The sequence below is a fragment of the Linepithema humile genome, chromosome 1, assembly GCF_040581485.1.
Source record: "Linepithema humile isolate Giens D197 chromosome 1, Lhum_UNIL_v1.0, whole genome shotgun sequence".
Lineage (NCBI taxonomy): Eukaryota > Metazoa > Arthropoda > Insecta > Hymenoptera > Formicidae > Linepithema > Linepithema humile.
Genome location: NC_090128.1, coordinates 38430877 through 38455858, shown reverse-complemented (window position 1 = coordinate 38455858; position 24982 = coordinate 38430877). Strand labels below are relative to the sequence as shown.

The 24982-nt window shown below is 35.7% G+C and overlaps 2 protein-coding genes across 3 annotated transcripts in view; one reads left to right on the top strand and one right to left on the bottom strand.

Moving 5' to 3' along the window:
* The first annotated feature begins 1292 nt into the window (after positions 1-1292).
* On the top strand, positions 1293-5250 carry LOC105679685 (uncharacterized). Its single transcript, XM_012379855.2, has 4 exons — positions 1293-1549; positions 2596-2823; positions 3122-3329; positions 3446-5250. The coding sequence occupies exons 1-4, from the start codon at positions 1480-1482 to the stop codon at positions 3969-3971; spliced, it is 1032 nt and encodes a 343-aa protein (XP_012235278.1). The 5' UTR covers positions 1293-1479; the 3' UTR covers positions 3972-5250.
* A 143-nt stretch (positions 5251-5393) lies between these two features.
* Positions 5394-24982, bottom strand: part of LOC105679837 (uncharacterized) — a 31655-nt gene continuing 12066 nt past the window's right edge. For both annotated transcript variants that reach the window (XM_012380117.2, XM_012380118.2), the window contains 4 exons: positions 11138-11374; positions 9995-10872; positions 9477-9759; positions 5394-9048 (listed from right to left, as the gene is read on the bottom strand). In XM_012380117.2, coding sequence (XP_012235540.1) covers positions 8858-9048; positions 9477-9759; positions 9995-10872; positions 11138-11374 — 1589 coding nt within the window. In that variant the 3' untranslated portion in view covers positions 5394-8857. The remainder of the gene's footprint in view (positions 9049-9476; positions 9760-9994; positions 10873-11137; positions 11375-24982) is intronic.

The window sequence follows — 24982 nt, the reverse complement described above, 5'->3', positions numbered from 1 at the left end:
ACTTCACCGCGTGAAATTTAACATACCTTTAATAACGTTTCTTACTAGAGAATAATTTTTACAAATAAATAATAAAACAACACTTTTGCTATTATAAGAAATTGGGTTTATTCTAATGAGAAACGCTCGACTCGAGAGAGATATCTTTTCACTCGGCCCACTCTGTGGTCACGTCGGTACACATTTCGCTCCATTTCCCGTCTTGTAGGCGCGCATGAACCGCGCCCACGCTCGTCCGCGAAAAAAGAATGCGACATGCACTGTAATCGATAGACTGGAATCGTAAGTGATTTTATGCGAGTCAAATGGTGGACTGCAACATTTCTTCAATCGGTGAAAGCTGAGGAGAAGGTTTCCGCACAGAAAGAAAGAAATGTCCGACGATGCGTGGCGTGTTATTAAATTAGAAAACGACCGTGCGCAAAGTAGAATGTGCTTTTTGGGCGCGTTATATGTCTTAGCGCTCTCTTGTTTGAGGCAATTTTGCGCAGTAATGCATACAGAAATCTAGAAAGCAAGAAATCGGTAATGTTAATAATTAAATTCAAAAGTAGAGCATTTATTCGATAAAGAACATATAATTGTTTGACAAAATATGAAAAAATATTTGACGTGTGATTAATGCTTATATCGAATTAACCATCTATATAAGTTTTTCTGATGCCTTTGAAGTCTTATAGAAAATTATCTGTTTATCATATCTCAGTTTTGTGACAATGGAAAATTTATGACAACGACAATTAATAAGAGACGTTTGGCTTCACGGTAAAGAATTACGCGTGAGAGCGTGAAAAGCTCGAAGGCGACAATTCCGGGGAAGAACATTCAAGGAGGAAATCTTTATTTCTTCGATTTCCAGAAGATCACAGATGCGTTATGGTATCTAAAATGCCCGAAGCTTGGGCGACCTCGTAAAAAGCGTTTTGAAGATCAACATCTTCCAATACTATGCCACGAGTGACACTCCCTGAAGAGTAGCCCAATATCTTTTGTCCTCCATTCAAACTCTACACCAACGCGACATGGGGCAACATGACGCGTCGCAGAAGGGGCACGGCGCCTTGAGACCCCTCTCGTACCAGGCCGGCGAAAGAAGGAGGTTACCCGGTCACCCAAATGGGGTTCGTTGTCCGCTGTTATGTTGCCCCCTCGTCGCGTCGCGCCGCACACCGATGGTGCCGGCGGCTACCCCACCGTCGTGACGGTTTTGACCAATCCTGTCCCCTGTTTTCGTGCCGACCGTCGGACCGGTCGGTGATCCGACACCCGCGGAACCGGCGCCGTGTCCAGATTTAAGCTTCTTCTTTGCCGGGCAGGATCTTCGAAGATCTTTTCATCCGCGCGTCAGTCCGTCCGTCTCTCGCGCGAGAGTACCGCGATCTCGATCATCCGACTGTCACTCGATCGAAGGATCGGGCGTGATCGTTCTCCGTTGAGAAATAAATATCTTTTTAAGCGAATAACATTTTGGAGAACATCATGGCGGTGAAGGCCACGATTTTGGTGCTGATGGTCACACTGGTGGTTGTCGCGTCCGCTGGATTGCTTGGTGAGCAGTTGGAACGTACTGTGAAATGCGATTGAAAACGCCAGTGCGAGAATTCGCGCCCGGTGATTTTGACGCGCGCCGACAATCGGAGATTTCAACGCATGAATAACACGGGTGCACGTGCTTGCTACGTTTGCTGTCGGTGCGGTTGCGATCGTAATGTCGTTTTGGATTGTTTTGGATTTCACACAATAAACGCAATTGTAAAAAAAAAAACTATTAACGAAATTTATACAATTGATTGCTGTTTGATATAATAAAATGAAACGTTTTGTTTTATCTTGTGACAAAATAAGAATGCATATTATGGAAATTATTCTCTTCATAAATCTAGATTTTAGTTTGTTTAGAAGTAAAACAATAAAAAAATACAGTATTGTTTTATTTAAAAGTATCGTTAACACGACTTTATTATAGAAATACAAGAGTTACTTTTTATAATACAAAATTATTATTTTCTAAGAAAGAAAAATAGAATTTTTCTTTTGTTTTATATTTTTAGACGTGTTGATTTTTAAAATACATTTCACGATTTTGAATTAATTCCACTTTGAGGTAAAAAAACCAAATTCTTCTCATACAATAAAAGTGACAATTTAAACTAGAGATGTAATTTCACTTTTAATTTACATTACTCGATGCTACGCTTTTTTCTCTAAGCTTTGTCTCTATTGTTTATCTTTATCGTCGGTGAAACTTGACGAAAGATGCTCTCAAAACTGTCATTCGGCGGCTTGGTCCGACATCGCGCGAGAAAGTTTGCCGATAAAAATCTACATTGGCACACTTAGCACCCAGGTGTAGTTCTCCGACCTATTGTGGTCATAAACGCTTCGAATGTCACAGCCTGATTCGTCATTCCCAGCCTCCGAGAGAGTATTCAAAGGAAACTTTTACGGCGTAGTGAAACGCGTAGAAATTTGGCTTCCATTTGACTTTCGATCGGCGGCGACTTTCGTTTCGTTCCGATTTCTCTGTTCCGAGTTTCTCTGCCGTACACGTCCCTTATCACACACACGCATACATACGCATGTTCTTGCTCGCAGAGACCCTGCTCTCGTGGAATTTGCCGGAAGTCGAAGCGAGATCGGCCACGCCGCAGTCCAAGTGCTTGTGCCAGACTTCCGGTTGTCTGTGCTGTGTCGAATTGAACTTGACAGCCACGATCGATCTAGGTGGCCCGGCTTGCATCAACATCAAACAGAGGGAACAGAATGTCTCTTTAAATCTGAGCTACGGCGATAATCCTATTCACAATGCGACAATAAAGATTGGCAAGTAGTCACAATAATAATAAGAATTTTTTACTTCAACTTTAAATGAAATAAAATTGTACTTTAATATTATTTTAAATTATTCGAATTATTAAATTTTGCATTTAATTTAAATACTGAACTCTGTGTGTACATGAACTGAATTTGAATTATAAAATTTAATTGTGAAAGTAGAAGTTGGAATAAAAATTTAATGTTTATGTTTTTTTTTTTTTTTTTTTTTTACGTAAGCTAACATAAGCAATTAACTGATCAGATAAAATTAAAATGGCAATCTTCAATATCGATACTTTTGCAGCGAATGCGGCTAATAAACCGACTTGCATGAATCTCTTGTCGGACTTGGCGCAAATCTGCGCACGATTTACATCGATAAAGCAATCTGACTTCGGCGGTTACGACGGTTGTATGGTGATCGAGCCGGCTTTGTTGAGCACGCCGCAGGCCACATATTACATGGGATGTTTCAATTTCTATCAAGGTGTCCGGCAGGTGGAAGTGGCCGCGTGAGTACCCCTGCGATCTTCCACCTCAGAGCATTCATAAATCATAATTAGCCTCAACACAATTTCTCATTATTTCTTTTTCTTCCTTTTTTTCTTTTCAAAAAAATCCTGCGCAGCATCACGGAGACGACGGAACCCGTCGATACGTCGGAGGACGAAGAAGACACTCTGAACACCGACGAGATAATCGCCGCGGTGTCCGCCAGCGCCGAGCACGGTATCGCGCTGTTCACTCAATGGCTGGGTCTCAATCTCAATCCAAAGCTAAATCTGACAAACAAAGAGAATGGATCTCAGGACCAGCAGCAACAACGAACCAACGACGCCACCACAACCTCGAGATCGGCACGCAACATGATGGACATCCAGGCTGAAAAGAACGACGAGAGGTTTAAGCAACTATTGAGCGCTCAGGACAACGTTTTGAGAGGCTCGGCGACTATCGGACAGTCCAACGGCATGGAGACCACCTTCGTTTACTCCAAACCGACCGATTTGATAATTGAGAAGAACGCGACCGAGGAGGCTAAAAGAAAACTTGAAGCGGAGGCCGCTGTGCCGCAGCATCGGGTCGTCGTACCGAGAGAGTCCAGGAGAGGCGGAAGAGCGTACAACATTCATCAGCACGTTAACGAGATCTGAGGTGCGAGAATTCGGTCGTACAGAATGCTATACTGGCGACCCTTTTCTTTAGAGCTAAAGTGCCGCACGTAGACTATACTTGCACACGGAGCTGGGCAATAGAAAAAAGATTTTCGCTTCGTCCTACTGCTGCTTTTCAAAGACTAATTATGGTAATTCAATCTTTGCAATTAGCATGATCGTGATCTCAGATAATATCTTGAAGTTTTGATAGTGGCAAAAAATTATCACTATAATATTATCAAATTTATGGCATTATAAAATGAGATAAAGAATTGTAACTTCGCATTATACACTTTACAAAATTTAGTAAATTTACACAAATAAGATGTAAAAATTACACGACAAATAATGGAAATGTACGAAATAAATTTTTTGCAGTTATATTTCATAAATTTTATTTCACAAAATTTATTTAATATATTTAATACATTATCGTTATTTATCATTTTATCATCTTATTTTTGTAAATTTACCGAATTTTTGCAGTGTAATTAATAAAAACCTTTAAAAGTATTTACAAATATATCTTGAAAAGAAAATAATATCGCGTTTTATGAAAAAAAGCTAAATAAAAAACGCTAAAAAAAAAAGCTAAAATAAAAAACATTAATTAAGTATAAAGTAAAATTAAATTTAAAATTAAATATAAATTAAATATAAAATAAATATAATAAATATAAAAATAGAATATAATAAAAATAAAAATAAATATAAATTAAATATAAATATAAATATAAAATTTTAAACATAAACAAAAATATATAAAAATATATAAAATATAAGAAAATACTAATAAAAAATTTTTATCTTTTTATTACAAAGTTATATAAGAGTTATTATTTATAATTGTGTTCATTAATAATTTTTATTCAAATATTTATATAATATTTGAGAAAATAATTTACAAATAGACTTTTTATTGGTGCATTAAAAATTTTTCTCTTCTAAGCTTCAAACTTTTTTGCAATTCTTTTTCAATTTGTAGCACAGTTTTTCCTGCTTTTATCCTATTCTGTGATACACGGAATGTATGTATATTTTTTATTTAACCATTAACTAATATATTGACGACCTTTGATTTATTATATATATATATATATTTTAATTAAATGAACAAGTCGCGCTTTTATTTGCCCAGCTCCGTTAGTATGATCTCTCGCGATTGTGATCACGTTTGCTCTCGATTTCACTTCGAAATCGTCACTTTTCCTACAATGATACTAACCCTTGATAATTACTCACAAGATGTTGACTAAACGTATGTTTGATCCTACGTTTTATGGAAAAATAGCTGACCAGTTGCACTCTAACTTGCGATTCAAGAAAAAAATTCTTATTTTAAAAAAGAGAAGAAGAAGTAAAAATCACGACTTAGTTTTCCAGTAAACAAGTGTTGTCTAATAATGATAACATAGACAATAAGCGTTTTCATCATGCGATTTATTTATTTCTTCGTTCTCAAACCCGCGTATTAAATATATAAAATACATTGATAGCTTCGCATCGCAAGTGTACAAATGCGAGTTAAATTATGCACTTAAATTTGTCTGCATACCGATATCGTCATGAATGATACAAATTTCGCTGATAAAAAAGATGATTACAAGCATGCGTACACACGAGCATGATGTAGACATGTCGCTGCATCATTGGTTGCATCCGAGGATAATCTTAATCGAAACGATTTTTTGCTATTCCAACGACGTTTCCTGATTAATATTATTAATTACAATTCACAGAGCAAAATAAGAAGTTAATGAGGTTCCTCTATTAGCCCGGAATAGTACGTGATCTTTGTGTGCAAAACTTTTTCTTAGTGTAATACTAAGTTAAAATATCTATTTTTGCACATCATATATGTAGCCCGATGCATAAAGTTGAATAAAATTGTGTGACAAGAAATTTTTTTCTTTTATTTAACCTTTCTATTACAAAATAATTTTGAACGCTATTAACAAATAAATACCCCCAAGCAAATCTTTTTTTTCAAGATAGCTTTGATTATATATTTAGGAATCCTCTAAAACCTTTTTTTTTTTCTAGCAAAATTCTGCAATAAAATGAATGACTTTCAAACAGTACCCTGTTTTAATATTACTCTTTGAAAGTAATTACCACCTAATATATTAATTAACATTTATTTTTTCGAAATTTTGTATAATCTAAAGAATTATAGAAATTTAATTTTTTTTAATCTGTACAATATTCGAAAATCTGTAAATAAAATTAAAAAATTGTGTTCTTAAATATATATCTAGTTCAAATCAGTGACGACGATTGCAAGGTCCGAATAATCAAATACAAAAGAATTAGACATTAATTGTAAGAAGTATGGAAGACAAGAAAGAGCTGCGTGTCAGTGGTCTCGGCCAGAGTTATACGTGTGTGTGCCAGTTATATCTAAATTTCTTACAGAATCATATCTTTACAATCTCAAACCACGAACGAGCACAATATATAGGCAGTATGTAATTTCCTTATTATATTAGTACATATTGTTATCCGTAAAACAAAACGGATATACAAACTACTTTAAGCGGAATGTCGGATTTTTGATAAAATGCCATTTATTTTAAAAACTCTAAATTAAATTTTTGCTTTCCTTTTTGCGTCTATATTATTCGCTCATCAAGACTCACACATATTAATAAACGTCTAAAATTAATATTCTTGTTCGTTCAGCAGAGCACACATTATTTTTGCAACATAACTTTGTCGGATTAGCAGCGATTCTAATTCTTAAACATTATTATTATTAATCGATTATACAATTCGTTACATCTTGAAAAATTGATATAAGAAATATATAATTATATATATATGTATCACCGTATATATATATATATATCTATATGCATGTATATATATATAATTTCTTTTCTTATTTTTCTTTTATCATCACAACTATAAAAAAGCCTTTAAAAAGAAATATTATAAATCGACTAGATACTAATAATGTTGCTTTTTCTTAAAATAAACGCGTGTCTCGCTCGATCAAAATATATATATGTGTGTGTGTGTGTGTATTTATATAGATATAACACTTCTCTCTACATGTGTCTTTCGTTTTCGTAGTAAAAATATTTTTTGGGTTTTATCTTTGGACGATCTTTGTTAATCTATAGTTAAAAAATAATTCGTTTCTTAACGTTGCGATAACATAGGCTTTGGGCATTCTGTCGCATGTCTGAAAATATGCAAAAGTCTAAAGAAAACTTTAAGACAGTACCGAGAAAATGATGAGAAATCGTCAAATTTTTAAAGCATCTGCATTTATGAGTGAAGAAACGAGATAATAATTATGTAAAAAATTAATTGTGTGCGTGTTGTCATTCTGGATTATTTGATAAAATATTTAATAAAAAATTCGACTACTTTCTCGTCAGTTTTAACGTCTTTGCATTTCCTTTGGACGAAGAGTTACACTTTTGCGATTCAGATACGCATCCTATTATTCGATCAGGCCGTGAGAGAGATCTCTATCATATAATTATATTTCGATGAATTTTGTTCACTTCGTTGATTTGGCATACATATTAATAAATGTCATTTTGCTCGCAATTGTACAAAAATCGCAGAGTATTCCCGTTTACAAAAATAAATCTGTTAATCACAAACTGGAGGACTTCGTTGCGTAATGCAGCTCTAACGAGCTACACCTCTTATCAAATCTTTAATAGCGAGACGTTTAGTAAAGCGAAACGACCAATAGTTTTTTTTTCAGTGCTTTACTACGCCGCTAGGACGACACAATAGTACAATTTAATAAATAATGTTCCATACAATAAATTCTTTTCAGTGTGTATAATTTTTCTACATTCTATTTATTCAAGTAAAATATAAAAAAATGTGACTGAGCCAAAGGTTTAAGCAATCCTCCGTTCCATTAATATCTTTAGTAAGTTTAGACAATGTTACACGATTGATTATGTGAGTAATTGATAAATATTAATGTTCGATATAGCGAGCACTGAGCAAGTCAGCCGTATTATACGATTAACACGCGTTTTGATTCATCATCCGCCTCATCGTTTGATTATGTTTGTCAAGCCAAAGTGAGACATTGCTTATCATCGACTCGTTCTCTTTACACGTGTGTTGTATTAAAGAGCAATCAGTTTTGAATCATCCTTATATCGATGAGATAGAGCAGCATAAAGATAAAGATCGTTTGCTCTTGATAATGCCTCGATTCACAATTGTAAGCGCTTCTCATTTTCCTCGCAAGACCCTCGTTTTAGATATGTATAAATATTGAAGGAATCTCTTGATAATTTCATTGAAAGTGATCGTAGACACAAATACGCGTAATTAACTTTGTCATCTTTTCAAATGTTAATCCAGAAATCAAATATAGATCTGATACATTTTTTTACACTTTTCACATTTAATATAAAATAAATGCTTAATATAAGATATTCAGACTTTTAAAAAAATGGAAATATGATTGGAAAAATTCCACTAAAAATGTTCTATGTTACAAAACTGTAGCAATTCATAAAATAATGAAAATTTCTAATGCGTAGTAGAAAAACTGATCGATGTCTGCCTTCTCTAAATTGTTTTCAATATATCAAATTTGGAATAAGCAATCTTATATTGTTCAATAAAAAACCTAATTAAATAAAGCTAGAAATATAAAAACTAAAAATAAAATCTTAAATAAAAATTTAACATTAATTTGCCTCGCAAGTCAACAGGATTAGAATAACCAAAGTAAATCACACTACAGCCTGCCTCGATTTTTCGCGTTGCAGCATTGTTGCAGCAATAATTATCGGTATTGCTTCTATACGATTCATATTCGCAAAATGTGAAATTTGCGAAAGTTTAGTGAAAGTGATAGTAAAAAAACTGTTTGTCATTGAAACTTTTGTGCGAATTCACGTGACAGGCTGTCTCGGGGCGGAAGAATTAACCGGCACCAGAGTCAGTGATTCCCTCTTCTTTTTGTTCACGCGACGTCCTACGTGCAGAACGACATCCCCGGCCTTCACAGACTTGAATTCGGCGATCGCTTCGGCGTGGGTCATGCCATGAAGAGGTTTCGAATTTATCGACAAAATTTCGTCCCCTGCAAACACATTTATCAAAGTTATTTAAAGTATCTTGTTTGTAAATATGATAATATATGTGCATACATATGTACGTAAGAGAAACATGATGTGTAATAAAATTAGGAATTTTTAAGAATCACCAAAAAAATGTACATATAACAAATAATAAATTGACAATATGTTAATGTTTAATTCAGAAAGAAACTTGTTTAAAATTTTGTTATAGCATACGATAAACTGTATTTTTGGTTTAAAACACATTTCTTTTACAAAAAAGAAGAGCGTAATTTTTGACATTCATTTCATAAAAAGATCGATTTAGATCTTTCCAATGTTAAACGATTCGCGTAAACATCGTCTCACAAAGAATGTTTTCATTTTAGATATTTAAAATGATAAAAATTGAAAAAAATTTTAATGTATATAGTTAATCAATTGTCTTTACCTTCTTTGACAGTGCCTAAGTCAGCGGCTTGGCCATTGGGAAACACGGTTTTCACGTAAATCCCCATGTTTCCGCGAGGACTGTCGGTTCCGCCGACAATACTGAAGCCGAGTCCCTTGTGTCCGGGACCCTTGAGAAATTTAGCAGTCAGTATCGTGTAGGATGCACCGCACTTGCCCGGTCTTGGCAAAGTACAAAAGCGCGACTCTTCGCCCTCGGCAGCTTCGTCGATGTCCTCGAGTTCCGAGTCCGTGTTTAAACCTTCGTCTGCGTCTTGAGTACCCTAAAAAAGAAATCGCACATTTTTTAATCGAACTACAAACGCGAGGAAAATATAAATAAAGTTTAATATTATATGAATAAGTATCAACACGCAAATATTCCTTTAAACTGAAATTTAATTTTGAAGCATCAATTTCTTTGTGCGCGAATTTTTTAGTCTCGCTATTTTTGGCAGTGTTTTTTTCATCAAGTATATGCAAGATCTTTCAGAGATTCTTTAAGTAAAATTTACTCACTTGCCAAGTCTTCAAGTTCACCCCGGAAGAGCTAGGAATATTCGCAACGCTCCTGCTGTTGAGCCTTCTTGGGTTTCTCTTACCAGGACTTCTATCCGTTGTCAGACTAGATGGTGCATCCTCTTTACTACAACTGCCGGCGCTCAGCGTAGCATCGCCTAAGTAATTGTTCACCTGACCGCCGACTTTGAAGTCAATCGATCTTTTTCTGGGCGTAATTCTAGGTATGTGTATTTCCTCGAACGACGGCTCCGATTGATTCCTGGTCCTGATGTTCTTCTGGAAGTGCACATTTTCGTAAGAGTGATCCCTGGTCTCAGAGTTGCTTCTGGCTAAGTGTCTGCCTATGTAAGGACTTGCCGAAGCCGGGACTTCGACCCGTTGAAAGCGCACGTTTTCGTAAGAATGATCGGGCACGCTGGCGTCGCGGTTCTCCGAGTGGCTGCGCTGGAGAACGGGCCTGGTTCTCGAACAGCAGGACGACGGCGAGGACCTGGCGAGAAACGTCACATTCTCGTAATAGTCCTTTTGCTCGTAGTTGCTCTCGGAGTAGGTGAAAGCGTCGCCGTTGCCGGCGGTGAGAGGGCTGGCGCAGTGAGGTGAGTTCGGAACGCTGTTCTCCGCCAGAGTTTCCAAATTATCGTGAAAGGGATAGGGCGGAAGAGACGTGGGCTCGCTCGAGTCATAACGGTTGTCTTCGAAGGTCTGACTGGACGATGAGGTGAGTGGACTTGGCACGTAGAAGTTGGAGGCATTGTCCTTTTGTTGTGGGAACACTTCCGTCACGCTGAGGGCCTTTCGCTTCCTGATACCGGCGTTTATCTTGCTGAACTTGCTGCGGAGCACATGCTGGATGTCGGCGATGCCCTTTGTCGTACCTGCAAGCGTATTTAAATAGAATATACGTACAAAGCATCATCTGTCTCGTAATTGTGTAGTATAACATATATATTTCCCTCCTTTAATGCTTACTTCGAGTTTTAATCTTTGTTTCAATATTCTTTTAAATTTTTTAATTTTTTATACTTCCGGAAAATAAATCACTGATCTAATAATGTATGTTTGGACATTGTATTAACGATAAAATTTAACGATAATAATTGAAAATAAAAGTAATTTAATTTTCAATCAATCTAAACTCACCTGGCAGTCTCAAAGAACTAGTTTGCAGCAGTTTCTTCGGCGAGTTCCCATCCTGAAGACTCTTTGCGGCCGGCGAGGCCTCTCTGCTGGCCGGTGTCGACCGTACCGCGTGTATAACACCATGATTCCCACCACCTTGTATCAGCGCCTCCTGCGGCTCCGACGACTCCTGGATGGAGCATCTTCGCCGCAGCTTCCGCCAGCGCTGACTGATGCTCTTGTTCCACAGGTTTAAGTCTGAAAAAAACGAGAGACAAAAACATTCAGGATGCGCATCATGCTCAGGATCAGGATCATTAATTCTCGCTCGACCGAAAATGCAGTTGCCAAGAATATCGCTTCTAAAAAAAAATGTTCCGCTTCCCGACCGTCAGACCTTAACGACCGGAAACACTTATCTCTTCCCTGCGCGAGGTGGCACATCTTTCTATTTACACGCAGATAACGAGTCGAGTCTGACGAAAAGACGCGTCACAGCGTGGATGAATGTAACGGTAACGATAGGACACTATCGGGTGCAAAACAAGCGGGGCGGCGACTTGTCCGACGAATATGAAGGACATACTAATCGCCGCTGCTCGAACATATTACTCGAAGTTAAAACAATGTCAACTTTAGAAACTAATAAATTTTAATGTAATTCTATGTTATCGATAATTTTTATAAACATTTTTCTTGGATTCTAAAAATTTATTTCAAGGATAATAAATAAAAAATAAGTAAAATAGAAAAGTATATTTTAAAATTTATAGAAATAATAAAACCAATATCAGGATCAATATTCAATAGCAATATAATTTTCTAGGGATGATAAATATCAAGAATAGAGTAAATATATATTATATTATAAATTATCAAATAGGAAGCTTAATTAAAACTGAAACTAATTTAAATGTCTATCAACTATATCAACTAATATTACTAGAGTCATATATATGAATAAAATTAATACATTATTTAATTCATTATTGAACACGTTATTGAACGAATAAAAACGATTAAAATCATGCGTCAAGCGATGTATTCCTGTTATGTCAATTGTAATAACTCCATTCGCCAATTCCTCATTCCGCTGTGCGCATTATACCGATTAAATTACAGCTCCCATTGTAAGCTACAATCTAATTCGTAATTACAATTCAATATAGTCTCCATGTCCTTCCTACGGCGTCACGTGGCCGGAAAACGAAGGGATCAGCCGCGAAATGGCCTTTCTATGACGTTAATCTAGCGGGGTCGACTTTGCCCTCTTCCTGCCGTCTCGACGCATCCTGGACGGTGAGATTGAGGAAGATCGGAGCATGATATGTCTCACAACACTACTTTTTGCGTTACAACGTCATGAATTATCGAAGACAGCGACGAACTTCACCACAGAGTCGGGTCAAATCAAGTTCATGAATTAATGCTGCCATTAATTATTAATGGGGTTATGAAATCCGCGCGATCTTTCGATCTAACGCGATGACGTTGCTGCATTCGGCGTTCGTCGCTCCGAAACTGATGCGCCAACCGATGCCGGCTGCACTCGCCGTTATTCTGACGACGGGGTTACCATCATCTTGTGCAAAACGCACTTTCACTTCTCGTTTTCCGGATGCGCCCGATTTTGCGGGGCCTTTTTCGCCACGCCAACCGGACGTTGTACTTGTTGATACACTCTTTTGACCACCTTAAATGTATATGTGTAAGATCATGCATCGGTGAGTCCGTCTAATTGGTTACTTCATTAGCGACAGCTCGTAGCCGGAGATCACGTGCGAAAACTTATAACAGCGACTTTGACGTCGCTGGTAAATTTAGATATTGCCTTCAAACCATTTAATAATAGTGGGTGTCAGTGACGGAACTTCTCTCATCGAGTAATTTTCGAGAGCTTCTACGAAATAGTGGACTTTTCGAGTCAAGTCTCACACACACACACACGGAACCTCTATCTCAGAGCGGAAATTCTTTGAATACTTAGTGAAAAGAATATAATTTGGAAAGAAATATTACTTGAAAAATTTGGCTTTAACCTCACAAAACATTCATTACTAGCCAATATTATTTCAATAAACGGTAGAAAGAGTACAATAATGAAAGAATTGTATTTATGGAATTTTTTCCAACATTCAAATTTTCAATGCTTCTTCCAGTGTATTTTTTACAAAATAGAGAGTATAATTGCTTTTATATTTTTTTTATTAAATTTCAGAAACAATTTATTTTTGCTTTTTTTACACAGTAATATTTTTTATTCACACATTGCTTATATTTACTATATTTATTTATTTGCACTGTCACGAGATATGGTTCTTCATCTTCAAGATAATAATTAAATTCGAAATTAATAAGGCAATTTAATCTCGGAACAAATCAGCTCTTTTAATAAAGGCTTCTTGACCGGGAGGAGTGTAATTAACATTTCCTGGCGTCATGGAGCTCCATGCAAATCAGTATCGATATTATAGACCGCGGAAGAGCTGTCAGAAATATCAATCAGTCTTTTTTATCTCGAATCCCTATCGAAATTTGAAAAATCCGGTATTCTTCTAAATGCATTATTATCTTTTCTACTTATTATTTTTTATCATCTCCTTTTATTATCTTTTAAAATTGATTTTATAACTGACTTCAAGAGACAGTCTTGCTAGATATTTTTTAAACAATAAATTCAAGTAGTCTTTCTTATGACAAAAATTTCAACATTTTTTTCTGTTCTTTCAAATACAGAATTTTTTTTCTTGTCTCACGCAATCTTTTCATAGTATAATTCTTTCTCTCTAGATATTTTTTTTACTTGTCACAGAACTTTAATTCCACACTCGTGTGATACTTTTGTTCCAGCATGAATTTCATGACCTCGTAGAATTCAATTTTTCTTGCGCTTATGCAATTTTTCATCGGATCATGTTTCCTCTTTTTATTATTCTTTACATGAATTGATAGATAATTGATCTTTGCACAAATCTCCGCAAAGCTTATATTTTTGTGGATTAAAAATATTCTTCTGGCGCAGTTATTTTTTCTCATTTCCTAAACGGACTCGACGGATCTTTTCTTATAGTAGAAATTTGGCGAGCTTGTACTGGTCCGAGTGTATCATTATCTGCAGCTCTAAACGGAGCAGTTCGGCGTAAACGTAGAGAAAACCGATGATGTAGGCCAGCATTTTGGCTTGATCCTTGCCGATTGATTTCCGAGCGAATGCTCTGCGTTGCTGTCGCCGGTCACGGTCGTCGATCGTCCTTCGATCCTTCGTGTTCGGCGACGCGAATCTTCGCAATTGCGCGCAGTTTCCTCGACAATTCGACAACGATTCTCCGTTTCGGAAATCGCGGGGTCTACACCGCACGCGGTCTCGGCATGGACTGAAAGGCCCTCTCGGGCTTCACGCTCACGTTGTCGTGTACAAGGCGTCGCACGCGTGTGCGTGACGGCGTGCACACCACACGTGTGTACCTGTGCATACACGGTGATACCGAACAAAAGTGCTCATACCTGGCTGTCAAATTGAATATACTTTTTATCAAACTTTAACACTACAAAACGTTCAAAATTTATAGATCCGTATATTTATAAGCACAATTTATAGATTCATATATATTTCTAAGCACAATTTATAGCTTCATATATTTTTAAACAAAATAAGTAATCGCGCTGATTGTTCAGTTGAACATTGCTATGATTCATCGATATCAAATATTTATTTCATTAACATATGCACTGTTTATTCATTAGCATTCTTTTAGCATCTGTTCTGCATTTATAAATCATATATCATGTCATAATTCATATGTTATTCTCAAATCATTTTCCTTTCACTTCGATCCTTTCGCTATACTCTGATTACACATCTCTTCAAATAAATCCAAATAGAATTCACTGGTAGCAATTGCGTATACTTCATTAACACGTGCACAAAATTGCGTATAAATAAATTGCATTAATCTTGTTTACGATATATTAAAAACTTTTTACATATTAGACATTATAAAGAAAACGTGTTGGAAGCGATTATTCCGACCTAAAAAAATTTATAAAAAATATTAATGTTACAAATGTAGATTCTAGTTTTTAATAAAAAAATTTTTATCTATAATTTGGTTATAAAAATAATGGGAAGACATCAACGTTGATGTTGTTTAGTCGCGCAATATCGGATAGCTAAATGCAACATGTAAGAGATAAGTCATGATTTTTTTTTTAACGAATCACCGTGTACACGATTACAGAGAGATTGTACTGATTGTGAGAACTCTTCGGTGTGTGTTAGCCAAGCGGTCTCTTTCGCTACATGCACACATACCAGCGCGCATACATCTATCTGTGCACACACACACACATTTCTGTTAACGTACCAACATGACGACTGCATGCACATGTTATATACAGCTGCACTCATATACTTCATGGTCAGGGCGGGACACATTATTCTCCGCGATAATGTGAGCGTGTCCTTTGTGACGGATTCGCACGAAAGTGGACACGCGCAACTTCATAAGAGGCACAACAATTTTCAACAAGAGCTAATTAGTTAAAAATAATTAAATTTTGTTTAATCTTGATCTCCTTTATTCTTTATTACATCAATAGTATTAACATTTCTTCGCTCTCTTTCTCCCAGATTTCAAAAGTTTACGAACAAAAATAGCTAACAGAAGAGATAAAATAATAATATCTATAAATATTTATAGATAATTACATGCATATGTGTATTGTTTAATCCTTGTTTGATTATAATAAAAAAATTGAATATTATTATATCGCTAGACCTGAGACATAATTTGTTTCTGAAGCATCAAAACCTGTAAACGCGCTGACTCACATCTTTCAACTGGTCTTGTGCGATATTATAATCAGATAAAAATATATATAAGACGTGTGGCAGAGAATAAATTTGTTTAATTAATGAAAGCGCAATTTAGGATTGCTTTAAAAATGCGCGAAAATAAGACTTTTACAATTAACACATTATACAATTCATGCATAACAAAATCACAAGATTTGATTTGACAAATTTCTGACTGTTTTTTGAAATAAATGTTTCCGTGCTTTTTAAAACACACTCTCTTAAATTGCTTTCCACAAATATCTTGGTTTTGTTTGATAATTTCGTTTATCAAAGGATTATTCATCTACATTATCAATTTCATAGAAGAAAACTATCAGACACGAATGATGCCCTATTTTATCAGCTTATATATACGGAACTCGTACATAAATAACCAAACGCAGCCGGGAGTGACGAGGATGTCGGCGGGTGACGATAAACGCGCTTTTAAAGAGGTACATGTACGCAAGTACGCACGGACGCACGCATACGCGGCAACACGTGCGCGTGCAATCGTGCGTGTGTGTTCGTCTGTATACGTGACTTAAGTGACACGCCGTGCGTGAGGTCAAGCCCGGAGAATGTTTCTTCTATTGCTCATTGTGTCTCGGAGGGCCTCGGCAAGCCTGGTCCCTATAATGCATACGAAGTGGCCGTTCTCGATGAAAATTTGCGCTGCCATCGAAACGGCGAAAACCACTTTGTTAAATTCGTCTTCTGTGATTCTGAGAGATATTTTAGCATAATTCGCACTTCTTGTACTTTATAAATGTTTTAAACATTCAATATTGCCTTATGCAGAAAAGGCATTTTTTGATTATAAAAATTATTATACGTTTTGTAAAAAAATTTGATAAATTTAAATTTTATTTGATCGAAACTGTAGAATAATATTTAAACATAAACGCTTTGAAAATAAAAAGCTTGGAAAAGATAAAATATTAAGCCAAAAATCATGTTTCACTCTTTGTAAATTGTCTTTAATTTTCAGTATTTCTTTCTATTCGTTGTGCACATTTCACGCTTTATTCTGAACTTTGCACAATGATCACTAGACGTGTCAATTAAATGTCGTTTGATAATTAAGGATCGACCGCTTTGTTTCGGTGCAAAAAGTGATTTTTCCTTTCCGTAAGACCGTGATCGTCCTCTAATCGCGGCTATGCGCTAGTTCGACTTACATAAAACGACGAACGCCGTCGGCAATCGAGCTCTCGGGCAACACGAGCATTCTTCTGGTACACGTCAGCGCGCAGAAAAGAGCTAAAGACGTTCGCTCAAAGCAGAAGGAAGATGGAGGCACACACGGCGACGGGGCTGGAAATGGAATGAAAAAGGAGCCCGTGTGGAGTGCACAGTTGCAGCTGGACACGCGTAGTAGACCAGCATGAGAGGAATGCGTAAACGGTACACCGTATAAGTATCTCCGCTCAGTCTCCACCAATTCCAGAAACGCTTGCACAAAAAACGTGGCGAGAAGATGAGAGGAAGATACATAGGCGATTTATCGAGAATCAAGGAAAAGAGAAGGCTGAGATAATTGGAATAATTAATGAGATAAATGTAATAATTTTTTTAACGGCAAAATTAATGATTGTAAAAACTGTTTATTTAATACTCGTCATAAAACGTCAAGAGACGAGAACTGTTTGATTTATCTCTAGAAATTCACAGTCGTTTCTTATCTACGTTAAGATCGTAATTGTTGTTTTCTTTTTGTAATTTAATTAGAATATTATAAAATAATTTGCAGCTACTGCAACTACTGAGATCAATATCAAGTTTCTAATATTATGATGCTAACAGCATCTTTTATTATAAAAGTAGAATGACGGAGACAAATGGCACATGTTCAAGAGGCCTTTCATTCTCCACGTTCAGGATTTAACGGGTTAAATTCATCCCTGACGGTCACGACGGCGTTGCGTCACCACTTCCAACACGACGACAGCGTAACGAAGCTTCTTCAAGCTCGTGTTCCGAAAAGCGACATAATTCCGCTTGTGACGGCGGTAATTTTATTTCGAGCAAGGTCAATGACGCGTCGGAGTAGTCAGTACGTTGCACTATGTCACTGATATAGTATCGCGTGTCGTGCACCGCTCGTCGAGATTGCGTACGAAACAGCTGAATCAGCGCGAAAAGCGTGTCTGTATTAGGGAGTGCATCACAAATTAAAAGTCTAAACAAAATGTCATTGAAAGCTGGAGGCATGCGCTCTCAAAGAGATCATATTATGTTTTAATTTTTTTATTATTAATTTATCTAAATTTGACCTATTTTTATTTTCTATTTTGTTTATAATTGTTGTATTCTATTTTATTTCATATTAAATATTTATGTAATGCGCACTGCGTGAATACTTCGAGATGTATCTTTTTTTGCTACATGGTGCACATAAAAAAATTGTTATTATCGATGAAAAATCAATGAATACGTAAAAAACCGCAAACCGAAACTTTCGGAATCGTAAGTTGACAAAATTAATTTCCATGCTTTTAATGCCATCTTTCTCAGGGATTGTCAGCGTGAATTTCGCCGAACAATACGATGACTTGTACAAACTGCTTCATACTCTTATGTAAATTTGCTATTATTGCCCTCGTCTTTTCAGTTAATATTTCCAATATTTCATCACGCAATATTACGAGACGCGTCATTGTCTGCGACAGCGCGACATTTCAGCGCACACTTTTGTCGACGGTGCGAATTGTTCGGAACGTGTCCGCGGTATAATCGAATAACTGTATGCAGACAATGGCCGAGGCCACTCGGTACGCATCGTTGACTCCAATTATGCGAGTTCTCAACCTCGGCGCCGTCGCTCCCGCGATTACGCGATCGTCCGTGTATATTGTCACCATTTTAGCGTGATTGGATCGATGCTGTTTTCATGTGCGAGATTTCTTTAAAATCTCCAGATTTTAACTTACACTCTTAGAGATCGGAAGTAGGATGTAATTAACATGAATCAAATATGGCGATAAATCAACGATAAAGCTTCCTGCCATTCCTATTCACACAATTTGTTAATTAGATCTTTGCAATTTAAAACACATATTTATCTTGATTTTTGCACTACAGTTTCTTTTTATACCAGTAAAAAATAATGAAAAAATAACTGGTTGCTCTTCCGAGTCTTTAATAAGATAGCAGGAACCGACGTAATGGCGAATGCCGACCGTCGTGAGGCAACGCTTTGCATTTCCGCTGGAAATATTAGCAAAATCGTTTCTATACATCCGCGTAACATCGCGTTCGTTCAGCCCGAGGCCATACAACACACACACACACACACACACACAATATTTACATCCAAGAAAAAATATCTAACATCCGTTCTTGAAGGTTTACCGTTACCGTCATTTATGGTTCTCCAACATTTATAAATAAAAAAAAATGCACCAAAGCACAAATCAAGGTTTCGTAGATTAATTATAAATAACAGAGATCTTAGAAGGAAGAATTGAAAAAATTGTGGTATTGAAATTGCGTGTGTAATTGCACGTGAGCATCCTATAATTGAAGAAGTTAAGAATACATAAAGCAATGCATTCATAAAAATTATTGTTTATGCAGAAATAAACTAAACATTAGACAGATAATTGTAAATAGAATATATGAATAAATTAAAATATAAGGTGTAGATGAATAGACGACTAAACGCCACAATGTAACGAATAGGAAGCTAGATAAATTTTCTGCAAAGATGAGGCGTAAGAGTTGTGTGTGTCAATAAAGTTGTCAAAATGTAAAGAAGGAAACTACTAGTTTGTACGGTTTCTACTAGAAACGAGCATCTATGAATGGACAAATAAAGATTCCGCTGAACGAGAAAATTGAAGGATTCGCGGCATTATACTGCGGAAAGTAAATTATGTTCACAACCGCTTTTATATTCTGGTATAGGCATTCTTCACGTGAGAGAATGCGAACGTACTTAGTAATATATTCGCGAATATAACGTGACGTGAATGGCTTTTGACAACTGTTTAAGTTGCGTCTGTTATAATAATATTGTTAAGATCGCTATTTTAAATAGAGATATTAATTTGTCGCAAGTGTTATTGTCGCAAAATTGCATAATAAATTATGAAATAAAAATTTAACAGTGTTCATTTTACAATTGTGCCCAGTAATTAACATAATTGAGTATGATTATTGATAATTATTAAAATTGAATACACATACGTGTCGCGCGAAAATATAATAGATAAAAATTTTTTAATTTAACGCAATTTTTTTTTTTTTAAGTACGCGTCAGTTTAACGTGTTAACGAGGCAATATTCCTTCGTTAACAGGATGTACGCGATGCTTAAGTGGTCATGCGATCGTAAGTGAACGGGATTGACCGGTCGTGTCAACGATCGCTGACCAAGAAAAGGATCGTTCGGCAGGAAATTTTATCTTTACGCCGAATTTCAATCAGCTGGGCAAGTACAGTTTAAGTTTCCGGTTTCCGTTAATAGAACAACTTTTGGGTTCGTTAAAAAACCGCAAACTTCCTCCGCAAATGGATACCACGATATCATCGACAAGATGCACTTGATTGCAACTGCACGTTACACCTCCCTTTGCTGAAAATTGTTTTTTCATTCAAATGAAGTTGTAATCAAATTAGCATACGTGAGAAGAAGGATAATTATTCTAATGAAACAATTAATAACTATTATATGTATAACAAAATTAATTATAATCTCTCTCTAATTAGATAAAAATTCTCAGAAACAACTTCAATCTACAATAGTTACGACGATCTAAAAAACGAAACTTGCAATTAATTAATTATCTCTCTAATCAAACAAGATTATTAAAAGTTCTATATAATTAACGTCCTCTTTGAATTCTTAAAAAATCTGTGGGTCTTCAATGACGTGAAAAATTAAACTTCCACGCAATTTCGCACAATATATGGGCTGCAAAGGAAAAGCTCATCGAGCTAATGATCCCATCAGGCCGTCCGGGTCTGCCTCGAGCAATACAAGGGGAAAAATGTTTTAGTTCCGTGAATGGCTACCGACAAGAAGCAGCCTCGAAGGTTAAATCAAGTATAATTAAGTAATTCGAATCCTCCATCTTCTTTTTCTCTCAAATTCGATTCGAGGCGGGTTGTTTAACATAAGAACTATCATCTCCAGCACTATCGCGTGACCATTCGATGAAGCTAATGTCACTGTGCGAAGCACGGCGAATTGTCACGCACGACGACGATGCGAGCGAAGACACCATGTTGCTTGTGATGCATCTCTCTTCCCATAAGAGAGAATGCCGTCCCACACCGCGCCTTCCCGGAATTTCGCCATTATGCCACGGCGACCGCCGCGGGAACACCATAAGTAATAATTTGGTATCGCCCCTTCCCCTCTACAACGCGACCACCGACAGATCGCTGAATTGAATTACACCATCGCCACCACAGCAATTTGTCGGTCTGTGTAATTCGGTGACGGTGTGTCTCGTGTAATGTATTGCTTTAAGAACCGATGATTTTTGCAATTCGGCTTTAGTGTAAAATAAAACTTAGGAATCTTTATGGGAAAATATGTTTCAATTCTATTTCATAAAATTACTATATAAAATATTAATTAAATAAAACAAATTGATTAAAAAATTAATAAAAAGTATAAAAATTTGTATAAAATGTTATTAACATTTAGCTTAATTTTGTATTAAAATAATTACTTTGCTCAATGTTCAAAATAATATTTTATTCTCTCATTCAGATAAAATTATTCTCAAATAGTACTCGGAAATGTCAGATGATTAAGTAGTATGGATCTGTTTGCATGTCAAACAGTTTATATCTTTCGAGTCGAAGAATTGAATTGAACTGTTTGAATGTATCTTTAGCATATATATTTAACACATACATATTTTATTTGTACTCGTTGCAAACTCATATTATGCATATTTTGGCAATATCTATTAATGTCGTTGCAAACGAACGCACTTTAAATACTTCTTCGCACACGTTGCACTTGGATCTTTGTTCTATTTTGAAATAATAAAATTGTGCATACAAATTACGTTGCAGTAATTTAAGGGATTATAATTAGCATCTATTGTATTCAATTTCAAGAACAAAATAAAACAGTGATTTTACGAACAAGTGAAACAATAGCGAACTTTGAAGAAATAATCTTGCCATAAACTTTTAATTGTTGCAAGATGTCGCAAGAAGACTGTATAATTCTGAATTTTCAATGTAAAGATAATTAAAATTGTCGGCGTTAATGCCGCACGCCATTATTTACGCAACCGTCGAGAGACTCATTAAACATATAATTAAATTTTAATGACAAGACAGATTTCAGGATGTTGCTCAGTGCTTCGAAATGCACGGTATAATATTCCGGGCGCATTTCTCCCCGATAAGAATTCTTTCCTACGGAATAAAAGCTGCGATAAGCAGGCGCCTGCGGCAAAACTCAGCGACAGATATCTTCTATTATTCAACACTGCATTGAATGCCTTATTATAATCATCGTTGTATGAAATAATGAATATTATATTATGTATTTCATTTCTCTAATTGCTATTTATATAATAAGAAAATTGGTAAAATAATAGAATATATAAAGAGTGGAAACAAATTGTTATTATCCTCATTTGCTGAAATCTTATTTAATATTAAAATAGGTCAACCTTGTGCTTTTTATACTTGCTTGCATTGTTGAATATTTGATATTAAAATAGGTCACGGCTTGTAATGCAAGCGGAAATCACAAATGTGTATCGTGATTCCTCCGCGTTATTTTACGCAAACCAGATGCGCGCACAAAGCTCGCATTATATCGATTAATTTGACATTATCTCTTATTAAGCATAAACAAGGGTGCGAGTCGGGATGCTATCGCAACCAGTCGAACAAAAGTCGTAAAGATTGCTCCCAAGTTTCGCAATTTAAATTGAAAAGCTCAATGAACTACGATAGCTATACTTGAAAATAAGATAAAATGCGGAGAAAGAGAGATGCAGTTGGAGAGTGGTTTTCGGCTCCAAAGATATGCGCAACGTAGATTTTACGCCCACTTCAGAATTTTCTCGTAAACATTTTCGAGCTCACAAGGGACACTCGAGAGAAATGTTTGAAATATGGCTAAACAGAGTTCTCAAACGCGCATATGTGCAGCAGCATGTGCATTTACGTTCGTAATTAAGTGCATAACGAGGCTTGTTTACGTCGAGTCCCGGCCAGCCATCGTAATCTCCAGAGCCGCTTAGTCTGGAGTTTTAATCTGGTTCTTCTCGGTACGGCTCGTACAATCGTGGTACAATCCACGGTATGCGTGTTATATGTCTCTGTACCATGTGCCCATAAATAGAAACTTTCGCCACGCCGAACTGCATTGTTCCCGAGTCAATCGCGTCACGCCCGGGGTTTCAACAAATGCATCCAGTTCTAAAGATCACGGAACATCAAATAAATTCGTTTCAACGGAAAACATCGCAAAATTGAACTTTTTAAAAAGTTCAACAAATTATGTATATATTCGTGAGAAAATTGTCTATGTATTGTTAAAAAGATGTTTATAATATGCGAAAAACTGGTAATCGCATATTATAAAATTTACTTATAAAAAAGACGAGAGATATCGATTTTTAATTAACGTGCTAATATTTGAGAAATCAGGTTCGTTAAAGGTGTATTTTTAGGATAACACATCAAAATTACAGTATTCACTTTCGAGAAGCAATTCCATGCTTATTCATGCGCGTCAGGGTGAAAATGTCAGGCATTTGCCACGCAACTATCACAGATTTCTCTCACCTTCGCTGTGCATTTTGCTGTAAATGGCTTGGCAAACAGCACAGCAAATCATCGTCAATTTGTATGAAGAGCATGAAAGATTTTATTATACAATTTATAAATCATCTTGACGATGACTCGTGTATTTTTCTATTCATTTCTCTTCAATATAAATCAGCAAATATTTCCCTTTCAATTTCTTTAAAATTTCAAATATATGTACCCTATTCTTTTACAACTTGAACATCTTGATGTATAAAATTTTTATTAGCATTAACGGTGAAAAAAAGCTCTGACTACCTTTTCATAAGCCACCGTATATAAGCAAAACAAGATTATTTTGACATAATACACTTCGCCAACATATACGTCGGATTAATGCAAAATTTTTGCGAATTTGCGTGCAAAACTAAAAGAATCACTAGCCATCTGTAAGATTGTTTGCGGAAAATTGTATAATGTCATAAAATTTCATCTTCTCACGTTAAGGGTCGAACCCACACGTACTACTCACACGATCGAACTATGTGCACGTGTGCGTCACATCGTGTTTCTCACAAACTTTTTCTCTCTCGGAAATTCTGAAGACACACAATTTCCTGTTGTCATATCCGCGGTAACATTCCGCAAACTTTCCCTTCTGCTGCGGAATTTTTCTGTACAAGAAAAATCTATGACCTTTTCGCTGGCGGCAGTTGTAGAGAGATAACGTTTCGAGATAGTAATTTTAATTAATGATCACGGAAAACATAATCGCATTTGTCTCTGCAAATATCTTGGATTTTTTATTTTAAGGCTCTTAAATTTAAAATTGCTTATGTAAGATTTTACATTAAAAATTAATAAAGATATAAAAAATATTTTCTAATTTTATTATTTCTTAAAATTTGTCCTTATTCAAGATTTTTTTACTAAAATTTCATAATTATGAAAAAAAAGCAGATATTTTCAGAAAATTCTGTATTAATCTTTTAAGACCAAACCTATACGATAAAGTTTATAGTATAAAAAGAATTAAAAAAATAATATTTGATAAAATTAGCGCATTTATATATATATATAATGTTTTAATATTCTAAAGCTACAGCTTTAATCGATAAATTGTTATAAAATAATAATTTATAAAAATAAATCTTAGTTCTCTAATTTTTTTTTCAAAAATTTTCTCTAAATGTTTTTTCAAAAATTTTCATACATCCCCCAAAAACCCCAATCTACAATATCTTTTTTGTTTTCTGCCTTTGCGTAAAGACATATTTTCCTTCGAAAATTCAGAAA